Raw genomic sequence first — 17,088 nt, forward strand, 5'->3', positions numbered from 1 at the left:
TGAACCCACCCCTTTCTTTCCAGCTACAAAAGATTATATTTTACTGTGTTCAGAGCCAGTGTGCTGTAGTGGTTAAGAGTGGCAGACTCTGATCTGGAGAAGTGGGTTTGATTCCCCACTCCTCCTCCACATACAGCCAGCTGGGTGACCTTGGGCCAGCCACAGCTCCCTCTTAGCCCCACTTACCTCACAAGGTTTCTGTTGTGGGGAGAGAAAGAGAATATGATTGTAATTTGCAGTCAAAGATGGAGAAGCTCTATCCAGTCAGTAATAACAAGATGTGGAGCTGACTGTGGCTCAGATCAGGAGCTATTGCAAAATTCAGACTTAAACTGAAGAAAATTGGGAAAACCACTAGGCCTAGATTGCATCCCTGATTAATATACAGTAGAGGTGAAGAATAGGTTTAAGGGATTTGATAAATTGAGTGCCTGAAGAACTATGGATGGAGGTTTGTGACATTGTACAGGAGGCAGCAACCACCACCATCCCAAAGAACAATAAATGCAAGAGGCTTTACAAATAGCAGAGGAAAGAAGGAAAGTGAAAGGCAAAGGTGAAAAGGAAGATTTACCCAACTGAATGCAGATTTCCAGAGAACAGCAAGGAGAGATAAGGAGGCCTTCCTGAATGAACTAGTAATAGAGGAAAACAACAGAATGGGAAGAAAGTAGAAGTTTTGCTCACAAAACTCCACAGCTTAGAGGGAACATTGGTGGAAGGCCCCCTGAGAAAAACATGGGCCCCCTGAGCAAAAAGTTGTTAGCTACGGGCCTGATTGGTTATCACATGGCCTTGGACCAGCATATCTGTGGGACTGCCTCTCCCCCTGTGGTCTGCCATGACAGCGTTGCTCGTCTGAGCAGGGTCTTCTGCAGGTGCCGACCTGCAAATAAGCAAAAACGACAACTGCCCATATGTGTATATTCTCCATTGTGGCCCCCTACCTTAATGAACGGCCTGCCTCAGGAAGTCAGGAAGGTTCCCACTTTCCTGGCTTTCCACAAACAATGCAAAACTGAATTATTCAAGAGGGCTTTTCTACATGGATAGCACTGTACAAAATGATCTACAAATTATTGGGGACTGCAGAATGGCTGTTGCAATAAATTAAAAAATGGATGTGTATACTAATTGCTTTGACACTAAAAGTACAGATGAAGTTGCTGCACACTGACTCAAACCATGGATCCATCTGGCTCCATTTTGCCTACTGTAATTGGCATTATGTGTACTTTTGCCCATTGGTCTATCTAGGTTACATAGTGGGATCCTAGTTTCAGCACTTTTTTGTACTTTTTTAAAAAATCAAACCTTTCTTTGGCTGTTGCAGGATGTAGTTATTTGTCTTAGGGGAGGGGCCATGGCTGAGTGGTAGGGTATCTGCATCGCATGCAGAAGGTCCCAGGTTCAATCCCTGGAATCTCCAGTTTAAAAGATCAGGTAAGAGGTGATGTGAGACCCTGGAGTCAGAGTAGATAATACTGATTTTTTTTTTTTAATAAAAACTTTTATTATCGGGATATTACCATCCATTTTAAACACTCACACATTTTATCACATAATTCAGATATCCCATTTTCTGATATACCCCCATAACCACCCCCTTACTTGGCTTCCCGCAATGCTTATATCCAGTTAACTATTTTAATCTTAACATATTTCATCATTATTTTTGTATTAATCACTTTCTTAAAACTTTTATTTTTTATTCTATACCTTATATCTTATCATCAGGTAACCTCATTCTATTAAACTATAGATTACTTAATTTCTAATACTCTTCAAAACACAATGAGTTGTTTGTAACATCCCAGTTGGTCTCCAAATATTGTTTAAAGTCCTTCCGTTCTTCAAAAAAAATTTCGTCTTCTTGATTAGCTTTCTTGTGATTTTGTCCATTTCAGCCATAAACACAACTTTCTTAATCCAGTCCCATTTTTCTGGTATTTTATCTTGTTTCCAGTACTGCGCATATGTCATTCTTGCAGTAGTAATCAAATACCAAAATAAAGTTCTTTTGGTAACATTCAGTTCTTCCATTTTCAAACCCAACAGCATTATTTCAGGCTCTTTTTTAAAAGTACATTTTAGAATACACGGCATTTCGTTATGGACCTCCGTCCAAAAGTTACTCGCTTTTTCACAAATCTACCACATATGATAAAATGAACCTTCCTGTTTCTTACATTTCCAACATTTACTAGACATATTATCATTCATATTCACAATCTTTTTCGGTGTCATATACCATCTATACATCATTTTAAAACAATTCTCTTTTAAATTATTACAAGTCGAAATTTTTATGGATTTTTTCCACAACCACTCCCATGATGACATTGTGATTTCTTTATTCATATTAACCGCCCATTTTAACATTTGCTCTTTTACTGTTTCATCCTCAGTATACCATGTTAACAGAATCTTATATCTTAGATATCATTTTGTTCCCGTTTTCCTCCCATACCCCCTCCATTTCATTACTTTTTTCTCTAAAACCATATTTTTTCTTGTCACTCTTATATAAATCATAAATCTGCCAGTAATTTAACCAGTCATATTCAAAGGCTAATTCTTCTTCTTTATTTCAAAGTTCTTCCCTTCTTTTTTCAAAATGTCTCTGTACCTAAGCCAATCTTCACCCTTTTGTTTTGAAAGTGGATTTATCACTTCTGCCGGTACAATCCAAAGTGGTCTCTCTTCGAATTTTTTTTTTAATATTTATTCCATGTGTTGTATAACGATCTTCTTATATAATGGTGTTTAAAGAGATTGTCCATTTTTTCTTTACCGTACCATAAATATGCATGCCATCCAAATCTACAGTTAAATCCTTCTAATACCAATAATTTGCTGTTGTCTAAATTTATCCATTGTTTTATCCATGTTAGGCATACTGCCTCATGATAAAGCCTCAAATTCGGTAATTGTAGTCCTCCTCTTTCTTTTGCATCACACAGAATCTTCATTTTGATCCTCGGTTTTCGTCCCGCCCACACAAATCTCGATATTTCCTTTTGCCACATGTTAAATGTCTTTACTTCTTTTACAATCAGTATTGTTTGAAACAAAAACATTAGGCGGGGTGAGTAGATAATACTGATTTGATGGACCAGTGGTCTGATTCAGTATAAGGCAGTTTCATGTGTGTGTCTTCTAGCATTCTGAGTTCATGTAAATGTTTGATAAAAATGGTTTCAATAGAGCCTCAGTTCAAGAAGGTTGGTCATAGTTCCTTTGAGTGCCTTCAAACCACTTTGAAATCCAGAGATCAGAAATGTTACGAAATTACATTGTATGTTCAGGGAACTACAACACTGTGGCACTTAGGAAGAAAGTCCCATGTTAGTCAATGGGGCTTATTCCTAGGATAGTGTCTTTAGGATTGCAACCTAAATCAGTTTAATATTAGTGTGGCAGATTCTCAGATAGTGTATATATATTGGTATAGCTTCAATAAAAGTAACAGATGTTAATTTACTCCAAACAATTATCTATACCAGTGCTTCTGTAATCCTAAACATACTTATTTGGAAATGAAGCCCAGAAAATCATTGGAGTGTGTCCTCATGTACATTAGTTTAGGATTGCATGAATCTATTAGCTCTCCTCTTCTGCAGCAGCATCCCATGCAGCATGAGGGGCTCCAGATCCTGGGGAAGTGTTTTTGGTGCAGTTTGGGTCCCAGACTAAATCCACTAATCTGATTCCAGTTTCCCCCCCCCCCCAACATTCATCTTTGCAGTATTGCATACTTAACAATATGAAAATGAAAATTGTTACCAGAGTACAGCTTGGCAGAACTGCTGTTTTATAATCCTTTTTAAGAATGCTTTTGGAAAACCACTTAACAAAAAGTTTAATTTTTTTGTGCACATTATTTACAATTTCACACATGGTTATATAGAAATCAGTGGCTTCACCCTTTGAAAACACTCTTTTCTGATGAATGTTTTGCAGTGTGAAATAGAATTTATATACTGAGAATAGTTAGATCTTTCACGTAGGCCTTAGCAAATGATCCTATAAAAGTCTTTACTCAGGGAGGTATGAACATTTCTTTATTTAAGTACTTGGGGAGAAAAATGTGATGGCTTAGTTAAAATAAAATTGGCCATTTGGTAGTATAAATTAGGATGGTGATAAAATGTGGAAATTGTTCAAAGGCATCTTGTATAAATTATCACCTTGGCTGGACTCCTCCAGGAGGTGGGCTTTTATCTCTGTTTTAACTAGAAATGAAAGCCTCCATTACCACAGGGAGAAAAAGAAGGCTATTTTTAAAATCCACATTTAGTGAATGTGTTATAACTCTTTCCTGCAACAATTCTGGAACTGCTGAATTAAAAAAGCAGTATCAGGAGAATGCATTGGTTGATTCAAACTCTTATGGTAAAAATAATTTTAGTTTTGGTTATCTCTGCAAAGTGAATTTTTTAAGTTAATTACACAGTTTGTGAAGGAGAATTTTCTTTCATCTGTCCTGATTAAGCAGCTGGTCCATTTATTTGGGTGAACTTGATTCTGGTGCTATGGAAGAGGGAGAAATATTTCTCTCCCTGTCTCCACCATTCACAATCTTATAAGCTTTAACATGTAACTTTTCTCTAAACTAAAATGCCCCAGACACTTTAGCCCTTTCTCATACAGAAAAGGCTCCCTACTTCTGATGGTTTTAATTGCCCTTTCCTTTACTGTTGTCCAGCTCTAAGACATTAATACAGTACCACATTTGTATTGACATGGGGGCTTAACTTTTTAGCTTTAAAAACTCTTGGAGGAAGCGTGTGTCCAGCAAGATAGAGTTGGTATCTAATTTCTGAAGAATTATTACCATACCCACCAATTTCAAAGAGAGACATGTCCCAATCGTTTCTAGTACCATGTATTTTTAACATTGTGAAATGTCAGCCAAATGTATAGCATAGTACCCACTGTTTTGTTTCTAAGCACAAGATGACATTCTGGCAATTTGAGCAAGTGTTCACATGGAAAAGCAATATTAGGGAGGTATTTAACGTATTTTTAGCCTTTAAAATATTTAATGTAGTGGCAGCCACGAGAAGAAAAGCCAGCACCCTGCTTTTTTGGCTTTTGTGTTTCACAAGTCCATAAAACCAGAGGGTGGTTAGTTACTGTTTGGTTTTAAATACTGTATATGAAAAAGTTAGTAACATTATTGTTATAAAGTAAGCCCATCTCTATAAGGTAGGGTTGTGTGTTCATGTGTATGCATTTGTGTGTAGAAGAATGTGAATGAGAGAGGGGAAAATGTGATCATGAAGCACTATGAAATATTAGAAGCACATTAGAGATTATTCTCACAAAATGTTGTTCTGTTGCCTAGGATGGGATTGGAAGCTTTAGTGGAGTCTTATGCATTCTGGAGACCCTCACTGAGGACCCTTACATTTGAAGATATACCTGGGATTGCTAAACAAGGTATCAGTGTCATTTAGGGACTGGTGAGCCTTAGATTGGTTTCCGTGCATGCAGTATGATCCTCCTTAAGACAATGGCAAAATTTCCATTGATTTGAATAGACAGAAATTGAACTCTGTGTTTATAATGAAAACAGACTAATTCCCATGTGCTGATTTTGCATCTTTAATCACAAGATGGCAAAACGACATTCAGCAATTTTAAGAAGTACTCATATGGAAAAGCAGTAATGATTATTAAATGTAATAACTATAATAACCATTTCCCCCATAATAACCAGCACTTCTACAGCTCCCTTCCAAAACTTATTGTGCAAAAAAAAAAAAAAAAGGAACACATTGGAGCTCAGTAACCGCCTTACTCGTACATTGCAAAATATGACATTGACATTCTGGAGTATACCATGCCAGCATAGAAAAATTCAGATTCAATAGAGTTTGAGTCTGCAAAAAATTAAATGTTTCTATTTTGTTATTATCTCTTCCACCAGTAAAATTTGTTTCACTGTCAGAAAGCCAGAAGACTGGTCTTCTGTCAGTCTGTCTTGCATTCTGGGCTTTGGAGTTCCATGTTAGCATCCCAGTATGTGAAGTAGCCCTGCCCTGGACAGCCCAGGCTAGCCTGATCTCAATCAGATCTCGAAAGCTAAGCAGGGTCAGCCCTGGCTAGTATTTAGAAGGGTGACCTCCAAGGATTACCAGGGCTGTGATGCAGAGGTGGGCAATGACAAACCACCTCTGAACCGTCTCTTGGCTTAAAAACAAGTCTAGCTCACCACGTAGTGGTGCATAACTCTATCTAGAGCTAGAACGTCTGGCTGCCAGAAAATCTTAGGATCTCCTGGCTATACTACACACAATGCCATACGATAATATTAGTATGTGAAGGGCTACACTATGGTCTGTTTCTATACAGGTGGTTTTACAAAAAATGAAACAAGTCTTCAGCCAAAGAACTTTCCAGTTGAAAAATAAACAGGGAACTGAAAGAATGTACAAAAGAAGGCAGTTGGGAGCAGTCATATATAAAGAACAAATTACAAGATGGTAAACTGAGATCAGTTTAAGATAAAAGCTCAAGGCATACAGATGTAGCTTGAGAAGCAGCATGTTATAGGGGCTAGAGATCTGCACTGAAATCTCCATTTAGTCATCATAAGGTGACTTAAGGAACTCCTCCTCTCACTTTCACTTATCTCCCTGGGGATAAAAATGGGTGAGTGTATATATATTCTTGACCTCCTTCTAGTAAAGATGGCATAGAGGCATAAATCCAGTGCTTCTTTTACTGACTTGGTGTGTTTTGATTTCCATCACATTTAAGTGCTGCTTTTCTGTTATATCACACAGTCAGACTGGCTGTGAGCAAATATGGCAAATCCCAAGTGTATCAGAAGGGAGAGGTCTCGCAAGTTGTTTTTAGATTGGTTTTAATGTTTTTATATCAGTTATTTTTCATGTTTGCTGAGACGAAAGTAAAGCAGCCCTGAAGTAGCTGTTGTAATTATTTGCATTTATTTTTGTTGTTACTGTTATTGCAATTGGTTATTGCCATGCTTTTAAGGGAGATCAGTAATGCTCATTATTATTTGAGTATTTGGAACACTTCTAATTTGGGTTTGTCCTTGCTTATCTTGTGAACCGTGGAGCTAATTGGGAAACTTTACTACACCTGAAATACTGCATAAGATCAGACTTTTATTGCAAGTACTTAAAAACAACCTTACATTTCAGATTTAGCAAAGGTATCTTTATTGAATTGCAGTTGAGTTCTGGTCTTGAAAAGTCAATAGAAGAATGGAGCTTTCTTTGCAGAGATTTACTTTGACCTATCAAATTTGGCTTTTGGAAAGTTATATGGCTTGCCAAAAACATTGTTTAGGAAACTTTAATGAAGTGAAGCTGACTAGAACAAAATAGGGGGCAGATCAATTTTAAAATTGGATATCTACCACAAAAAGTGAGAGAGCTGTCTGGTCTGCTTCAGTGCACACAATCTTGACTCCAGAGGCAGGACCCAGCCAAAGTTAAGAACTTTAGATTTCAATGAGTGTGTTAAGCACACATTTAAATATCCTCCATTGAAATCAATGTGACTTAAAAGTGCTTCGCTTCATTTGGATGTGCCTCAGGCATTTTTGTCTACAGCTGTCACTCTCAAGATCATGCCAAGTTAAGTAATTTGTGGAGTAATTTTTAAAATAAACATCCCCTGCCCCTGTAAAGAAATGCTTTTCTCACCAGTCTACAACCTAACAAGACATTCAGATTTTAATTTTCCATGCTAAGTCATTTCAGTTGCTTAGAACAACAAAAGCTTAGAATACCAAGCAAACAATGGCATTCCTTGTATTTGTTTCTTTTCTAAATAATCATATCTCCAAAATATCCAGTTTTACTTGTTCCAGAATTTCCAGAAAAATTCTGTACCAGAGTAAAAGCACTTGTTAGCAAAAGTTCCAGGTTGGTTGCATTTGGCAAACTAAGGGGAAATATGTGTGTCAAGAAATATTTTTGGTGGAAAGTTAGCTTTGGATCTGACATCCATATTATAGAAATGCTGAAGAATGTTCAAGTCCCTTAAGGTCATGCTTACTGTTTTTTTTTCTTCCATATTAATTGCTGGGGCTAATGGGTATATAAAATGAATGTCTCTTAATTTAAAGAACAGAGTCATTTTAGTGCTGAGAGCTCATGTTAATGAGCTGCCTCTCGACCACTTCAAGTAGTCATGTATATCTTTCAAAGACAAAGTCTCATTTTTCCCATCCTGGATGAGGGCACAAAAGCTACTGAAATGATTGGTGTTAGCAGGTGTGTGGCATTAAAGAGAGATCTCAAGCAAAGTCTTTCATATCAGAGCCAATGTGGTACAGTGGTTAGAATGTTGGACCAGGATCCAGGAGACCCAGGTTCAAGTCCACATCTGCTAGGGAAGCGGGATAGGTGATCTTGGGCTAGTCACACTCTCCATTTCTTTCATGTAGCTCAAGGCAGCTCACCATTCCAAATTAAAACCATACGTAAAACTATAAAATCCCATAAACCCTATCCCAAGAAACAGTCACAGTTCAAACCCCATAAAAAGCCCTAGCAAATAGCAAAAAAAGTTCAGAAAACTTCTAAGGATATTACCCTTCCCCCCCTGAGTCAGGTCAGAGCCACTGCTCAAAAAGACAGGTTTCTGGTTGGTGCCAAAAAACAGCAGCCGTAAGTGAGGGGACGACCAGAATGTGGCAACTAGAGGGCCAGTATTGGCACATGGGGGGACACGGTCCTTTAGATGTCTGAGTCTTAAGCCATGAAGGGCATTAACTGGCAGCTGATATAGCTGTTTTAAAATAGGCAAGATGTATCTCAGTTAGTTAACCCCAGATAATAATTGGGCTGCTGCATTCCAAACGAAGGCCCCGTTCACACGGAGCATTTGCCGCGCTAAAGATATGGATGATAGGTGAATTTTCCGGGTGCGATCACACCGCAACATCTGGGAAGTGTAGTGCACCCCTGGCTAACCCGTGGCTTCGTGCCGAAGATACGGAGTAAAAAACTAATACTTATGATGTACTAGTTTCCGGAAAACACGGAGCAAGGGCGGGTGTCTGATCGCGTCCCATCCTAGTCCCATCTGATCGCGTCCCGTCCTAGTCCCGTCACAAACCGGTTAGTTTGTTTTTTAAGTCTTCACAGGATGTGCACAAACGATCATTTGCATGCTCACCTTTTGGTGAGAAAAAAAATATTTCCATTTGCCATGGAAACGGCGCCTGGCGATTGCTGGTGTGATCGCACCGCGCCGCTTCTTTGCTGCGCTGCAGGATAGCCGTGTAATTGGCACCTCACGCCCTAACCACGGGACCTCGATGGGACGTGTGATCGGGCGGCCCCGCTCCCCCCCCCCCCCGCATTTTCCAGCCCGTGTGACCGGGGCCTAACTGCAGTTTTTTATCTTCAAGGATAGTCCCACACAGAGCATATTACAGTACTTCAACCACAAGGTTGCAATAACATAGATTAGCTATGAAGCTCTGGAATGGAAAGTTAACTCTCTGTGCTACAGTGACACCCCAATCCTATACATATTTATTTTACAACATTGGTATGCTGCTCTTCTGTCCAGTCACAGCCATCAGCAGTCAAAATGGCCAACAGTTAAAGCATTATAAAAAGTATCATAAAAATTCATTACCACAGTTAAAACCCCAACTAAACTACATATTAAAAGCACATAAAGCAGTAAGTTAAGCCATCACTGAGGGAATGCTGAATGAAATAAAAAAGTCCTCACTCTGAAGGAAGATAATGACAGAAGGGGACAGACAAATATCCCTGGGGAGAGAGAGTATGCTGGTCCTGAATATGTGGTAGTTGTTGTAATGTTGTTGTAATGTGAATTGTGTAGCCACCACTGCACCAACTTCCCATCTGTGTTCCCAGCAGGCAGATTGTGTCACTTTTATGTATTATGCTAATTTCATAGATACTTTCATAAAAACATGTTTAACCTCTAAAAGAGGCTGTATGTGGGACTTGTACTGATGGACTCTTCAAGGACTGTAATTTTCATATATGTGAGACTGTAGGGAAGGGGGAAGGATTCCCCTTCACCAGGAGCAGTTTTGGTAGCTGTGGTATAGTGGATAGTTGTACACTTAGAATGGAGGAATGGGATCACATTCCTCATTAGCCATGGTATTTGTTGGATTTTCTTGGGTTAATTGTTATCTCACCCAGAAAAGAGGGGGGGGGGAATCTAAACCAACTAAGCACAAACCTCCAAAGGAAGTTTACAAAACTTAGGGCCAAAAGTTAAAAACATAAGTAAGTATACAAAATAGTGTTTATTTCAAAGAATTCATAAAAACCTTGTTCTGGTTGGTGCCCAAATAAAGCCTTGTGTCAGAAGTAGTTGTATATACTGGAAATAATATGTACCTTCCAGATTAGGTCCTAAGAATGCAAATAAAATATTGATGGCACATTGTCCCTGACAAGGCAATTTTATTTGCACTCTTAGGACCTAAACTGGAAAGTACATATTATTTCCAGTATATACAACTACTTCTGACACAAGGCCAGATATATTTGTGGCCCCAAACAGAAACCTTTTGGTGTGTCATTCAATTCCATATTGGAACATTCTAATTTTGGTCCTATTTCATTTATTGTTTATTGCCTTACATGTGTTACAGGGACTCTGTTGCTTGGTGTATTTTGTGCTATTTGACCTCTGAAGAAGGCTCGTGTGAACTGAAATGTGTCAGGTCATATTATGTATTTGTCACTTTGAACATTTTATGAGGCTTTATTTGGGCCCCTACAAGGTTTTTATATATCTTTGAAAGAAACACTGTTTTGTATACTTAATTGTTATCTCAGCCTAAGAGACCTCAGACACTGTCAGAATTCTAGGGTGTAATAACATTTAGGTTACTTTGAGGGCAGGATACAGATGTGATAAATTAAACCCCGCCCCCTGATGCTATTCTGATACTGTCTTCCAGGAAATGCTGGCTCCTCCTCTTTGCTCCCGGGAACTGGCACTGGAGTACCAACCACTCATCCCCATCTCCTCCCTGGGTCTCCTTGCTCTTCTCCAGCGTTCCATCTCGGTCCCAACACTAGCCAGCTCTGCAGCCTCACTCCAGCTGACTATACAGCTTGTGCCCGTTCGGGGCTAGCTCTTAACAGATACAGCACTTCCTTGGCTGAAACCTACAACAGGCTTACCAATCAAACCACTGAGACCTTCGCTACCCCAAGAACTCCCTCTTACGTTGGCGTATCAAATAGTTCAACTGTGAACATGTCTGTGAGCGGCAGTGACAGTGATGGCTTTAGCTGTCCGCAGACGGGCTTGTCGATGCAGATTTCAGGAATGTCTCCACAGCTCCAGTATATTATGCCTTCCCCATCAGGCAACACCTTTGCCACAAATCAAGCCCACCAGAGCTCCTACAACACTTTCAGACTGCACAGTCCATGTGCTCTTTATGGATACAACTTCTCCACATCCCCTAAACTGGCTGCCAGTCCTGAGAAAATTGTTTCTACCCAAAGCAGTTTCTTAGGGTCGTCGCCAAGTGGAACCATGACTGATCGGCAGATGTTGCCCCCTGTGGAAGGAGTGCACTTACTTAGCAGTGGGGGGCAGCAGAATTTCTTTGACTCAAGGACCCTAGGAAGCCTAACACTGTCATCATCTCAAGTTTCTGCACACATGGTTTGATAAAGCCTTTAAAAAATAAAAAATATATAGTGCATTAGTTTTTACAATGTATTCCTTTTTGGATTACACAAAGATGACGTGCCTTATAAGGTGTTTCTGTAAAAAAAAATAATCACAGAAAGTTTTTGAGTCCTTTGACTGGCCTATGGGCAGATATTTGGATATGCTTGAGGGTTCTGAGTTCAGCTGCATTTCTTTGCAGAACAGCCCAATTTAGTTTCCGGGTAGCATACTCTTCATTTTATAAAACACATTTGGCCATGTGCAACAAATTAAGCAAGACTTCCTCCAGCATTCTGTTTTCCACATTTTTTAAAGAACAAAATAGCACTCAGGTCCGATTTAGATTAAACACACAAATATGTATATCTACCATTTTATAACAGCTATCCTTAAAGTGTTCACAGCTACCACAGTGAACTGATGCTGCAGGACATGTGTTATTTCTCTGTTGTAGGAGAGATAATAACGTGTGCACACTGATTAGGCTAAGTCTAGAAGTCTAACTGATTTTTAAAAATAAATAAATAAAGGGACAGGATAATTTTCCTTCTCAAGCTTTATGGAGTGTCTTGGATTTTCAGTGTGGAGCCCTTGCTGTTAGAAAGCAGAGGAACACCTGCTGCTGGCCTTGCATCATTAACAAGGGATTGCAAATGGCGGGGGTGACAGTCTAAAGGCAGCAACTGAAATGGCAGTTTGGCTGTTTCTCCTGTACAGAATGGTTTCAAGGGAGGTTCAATCCATGTGAAAGAGTATAAAGATTTTCTATAGATTTTCTATTTTCTAATATTTTAAAATATTAAATATATGTTTGTAAAAGGAAAAGACAAGGCAGGATTGCTAAATATTTCCATAAACTTTGTGTCCAAACAGGGTTTTTTGGGGTGGTGGCTTTTGTTTGCAGAAGTCAAGGAGTAGCATTTATTCCCACCCTGTCATTATACAACAATAAAAATGTGTACTTTTGTCCAAAGTGTAGATGGATGCCTGGAATCTCATTGCCAGCTTGTTTAGAGTCTTACCAAGAGTAGAAGGTGTTTGGGGGGGACACTTGCGGCTTCCTCCTTCCACATCCAGTTCTGCACGAACCTAAGATGTGATCCCAGATTTTGAAGGCATCTTGGCATCTGATGCAGGAGATGGAAGGAGTGGCAGAGTAGATGAAAAAAACATAGATGGTTTTGTACACATGCAGAAGCACCAGTGTAAAACACACACACACACATTTTTAAGTCTCAGAGGGTGGGTCTGTAGTAGAACAGATTTGAGTTCAGCAGCATCTTAGAGACGGAGGGAGCTTTGACTCTTGAAAGCTTATGCCCCGAAAGCATTGTCGGTCTCTAAGGTGCTCTTGGAATCGAATCTAACACTTCAAGGCTTAAGGTGCTCATGGGGCAGCTATCTGCAGACTATGCATTCTCCAGTGCTCCCTGTATTGCCCAGAGGCAAATGGTTCTTTTCCACTTATGTGTTCATTGCCTCCAAACCCCTTAGTGTACAAGAACCATTTGCCTCTTGGCGATGCACTCTCAGCAGCTTTCCTACTCTGTGTCTTGGTTTATAAATCCTTGGCATTTTCCCCACCCACCACAAATACTGGGAATCCCTTGTTTGGAATTAGTGAGGGTCTGTTATGAAAATAATACGTTGAATCTTTCATTAACATACTTAGTTGTGCCCAGTGTTCCTTTTAAGCTGAGTTAGTGTGAGCTAGCTCACAGTTTTTTAGCCTCTGGCTCACACATTTTTGTCTTAGATCAGGAAGGATGGCTCCAGAGCAAACTAATGTATGCAGTAGCCAAATCGCTCGCTCACAACTTTAATGCCAATAGCTCACAAAGTGGAATTTTTGCTCATAAAACTCCACAGTTTAGAGGGAGCATTGGTTGTGACCATATGTCAGAAAGGAAAACACCACTGGTATAGGTAAATCAACCATACAGCAGTGTTGCATACAAAGTTCTTGGAGCTTCAATGACAAGATATAGAAAATCAAGCAACAAAATGCCTAGTTATTGCAGTTGCTACATGGATTTCAATATGAGGTAGTTTTGCTACTATGAAAGCAAATACAACTATTTTTTATTGTCGTCTTCTGACAAGCAGAAAGTTTCACTTTCTGTCAGTTACCAATGATCAAGCCTTACTGAAAACGGTTTAAGACTTGGTTCCTTTCAGTGAAAGCAGAGATTAGGAATATCACTCTAATGTAGTGTCTCTGGACATTTCTAATTTGGCCGTGCAAAACTGCAGATGAGAGAGCAGATTCCTATCTGAGTAGACTCTTATCAACTATTTAATAAATTCCAACCACAAGGTAAATTAGCCACAAGGTATAGATAGGGGCTCTGGGGCAAGTGATGCTCTGTCTTCTTGGTGCTTGTGGGGGGGGGGTCAACAGTGGGAGGGCTTCTAATGTCCTGGCCCCACTGGTGGACCTCCTGATGGCACCTGGTATTTCTGGCCACTGTGTGACACAGAGTGTTGGACTGGATGGGCCTTTGGCCTGATCCAACATTGACGTCTCTTATGTTCTTATGTAACCAGTTCTATTGATGCTGATTTGTAGACTATCCATTTGCTGGCTGCAGTCTAGCCTTTACTTTTTTGAGATCAAAATTTAAACAGATCTCAATCCAGCATACTGGTTTAGATCCTGAAACCTCAAGAACAAGCAGAAGGCATTGTCTTAGTACTGAATCATCAGCTTTGTCCTAGGACACAGAGAGAGAACAGTGACTGTAATGACTGAACATCCCCTGAAAAGTACACATATGGGGGAACCTGGTTGATACAAGGTGTCCTTTAACACCACGATATACCTTGACTGTACCACTTCTGAAGAGCTCTTGCCTTGAAAACCCTACAGGGTTGCCATAATTTGGCTGCAACTTGACAGCAAAATACACACACACACGTTTATATATTTACTAAATACACAAAGTGAACTTTCCTGCCTCTCCCTTCTATTGCAACAAGCTGTGCTCCTGCAATTGTACCCCCAGGAGTCAATGTCTAACTTGGAACATTGTACACAGCAAACTGGGTATCTTCCATGTGAGGGGACAATCAAGAAAAATCTTCCAAAACCATGGGAAGGATCCACCCCAATGTCTGGTTTGTAGTCCTGAATACTTTTCCTGTAGTTCTGAATGCTTAATAGAATTCTTCTAGAGCAAGAAAATAAGGATTGTATTCATAATATTAGCTTGGCAGAAATGTCTGTACTATGATTGGAAGCAAAGACAGCAGACCAAAAGTTAAGCTTCCTTTGTACTGCAACATTGTGATCTGATGGGCCCCTTTAGAATTTCAGTGCTCCAGTTCATCATCATACCTGTTTCTAATCAAAGGTTTATATCTCAAACAACTGCCTCAACGGTTCAAGCAGAATTGTATTTGTGACACAGATGCTACTATATTCTCAAATGTTTCAAAAATATGTTGGAAAATATTGACACAAAATTTATGATTATATTGGATCCTGCTGTAATGAAATTGGAATCTGTTGCATAAAGCTTGAAATAGAGGTAATTATATATTTATCTGGTCCTGGACTGACAAATGATTTTAAATTGTATGTTGCCATCCTAACATATGTTAAGGGATAGTGAAGGAAGTCACACTGCTTTACAGCACACCCGAGTCCACTGGTTATAATGGTACCTGCATTGTAAACTTCTATTGGATTTCCATTATCTTGCCTTTTTGCAATATGTTTATCATATCTTAAAAAGCCATAGTATTGTTTAAAACATATTTCAGCATCTTACCTATTGTAAATATGGTGCGTGGTTTCAGAATTCAGCTTTTCATGGAATATAATGAATGCCAAATATACAGTATATCCATAATTATATATAGCTGTATTTTGTTTTTTAAAGCCACAGAAATGATATTAAAGTGTGTATCTAAAAACACTTTTATTAAAATTTGAAAATAAAATTGCTTTAAATAATTAAATACACAGCACCCTCTTCAGAGAAGTGTCATAGGTTTTGTTTACATGCTACATTTATCTTTGGGGAAGATAAATTTGCCTATGGTTGTATTTTGACAAGGTGAAAATTGCGTTTTAGGCGCCAGCCAGGGCAATTTGCAATACCTGAACTTACCGTTCTTTCAGCCCAGTCCTACCCATGTTTGCTCTGAAGCAAGTCTCACCAAGCTCCTTTGGTTTTTAGTCTCACATAAGTGTATGTTCAGGGTTATTATAGTCTTTGTCTTCAACAAAGATTGTCTTGAAGAAAGGAAAGCTCAAAAATCTAGCATTCGTGGCTTGGACTGTGACAGAGAGAATTCATAGCAGAAATGTTATAGAAAGAAATTGTGAGCAGACTTTATAGCCCTTCTGTGCTTGGACCGTGGAAGGGACAGAAACAAAAACCCCTGACAAGCCATGGGGGAGAAGAAATGTGAAGATCTATCTGGTTTCAATGTGATGCTAAAATTAGTATATAAATGCAACCAGCTGGAAGTTCCGGGGGGTTTGCAGTCCCATAAGGCAGGGGAACAGGCCGTCAAGCTAGGGTTGCTGCTGATGCCACTGTTGCTGAAAAAGGCTCAATTATTCTTAGTCCGTTTTTAACCTAAATGCCTGTTGTAAAAGAGGAGGAAATAATGAAGTATCACTTGTATGTGATTTGTAATACTCAGTGGCAGATAGAAGAAAGGTACAAGAAATAATGTTTAAACATGTTGCTGTCTGTCCTCTCTGTCATTTGAAGGTGAAGGTCATGATAAATGTAGACATATGAAGATTCTAATACTGACAGCCAACCAGCAAGGACTTTATTTTGGAACACAGGAATGAATGGCTTGCAGAGCTGACTAGCCCTCGAGAGTCCTCTGCTATTTGCTGTTGCGTGTCTAAACTCATTCCAAAAGACATGATGATGGGCTGAGAAGCTGTCAGCCAAATCTAGCAAGTAACACTTTCGTGCATATTTTAGTGAGGCTTGAGACTCCCCTCTCTAAAATGCTGCTTAAATATATCGATTCACTAATACACAAAGAAAAAAAACCTTATCACTATAGACTACGAGCTGAGCTTGTGAGATGGAATGCTTGTGTTCCATTACCATCTTGGGGGAAATGATTCTGAACTAGCCACCTCCACTCGTAAGAGCAAGAATGGAGAGGTGGTGGCTCAGTAGTAGATGCTCTGCTTTGTGTGCAGAAAGTTCCTGTCTCTGATATCTCCAGTTAATAGAATCAGGCAGAAGATAATGTGACAGATGATGTGGCAGACCTCAGCCTGAGACCCCAGGGGAAGGTCATAGAACATGGCTTGATACTGATGGTACTACATGGAAGCAAGCACGGAGAATCACATCCTTTAGCATTCATGGTTGTGTAGTAGATCTTGAAAAATGCCTCTGCCCTTCTGCTATTTAATATTCCATGCATACA

The 17,088-nt window shown here is 39.4% G+C and overlaps 1 protein-coding gene across 1 annotated transcript in view; it reads left to right on the top strand.

Moving 5' to 3' along the window:
* TBX18 (T-box 18) overlaps positions 1-12,351 on the top strand; it is a 37,705-nt gene extending 25,354 nt beyond the window's left edge. Inside the window, exons 7-8 of the mRNA XM_015406986.1 lie at positions 5,351-5,445; positions 10,949-12,351. Coding sequence (XP_015262472.1) covers positions 5,351-5,445; positions 10,949-11,673 — 820 coding nt within the window. The 3' untranslated portion in view covers positions 11,674-12,351. The remainder of the gene's footprint in view (positions 1-5,350; positions 5,446-10,948) is intronic.
* The last annotated feature ends 4,737 nt before the right edge of the window (positions 12,352-17,088 follow it).

This window comes from Gekko japonicus, unplaced genomic scaffold (assembly GCF_001447785.1).
Source record: "Gekko japonicus isolate JY-2015 unplaced genomic scaffold, Gekko_japonicus_V1.1 scaffold1713, whole genome shotgun sequence".
NCBI classification, from domain to species: Eukaryota; Metazoa; Chordata; class Lepidosauria; order Squamata; family Gekkonidae; genus Gekko; species Gekko japonicus.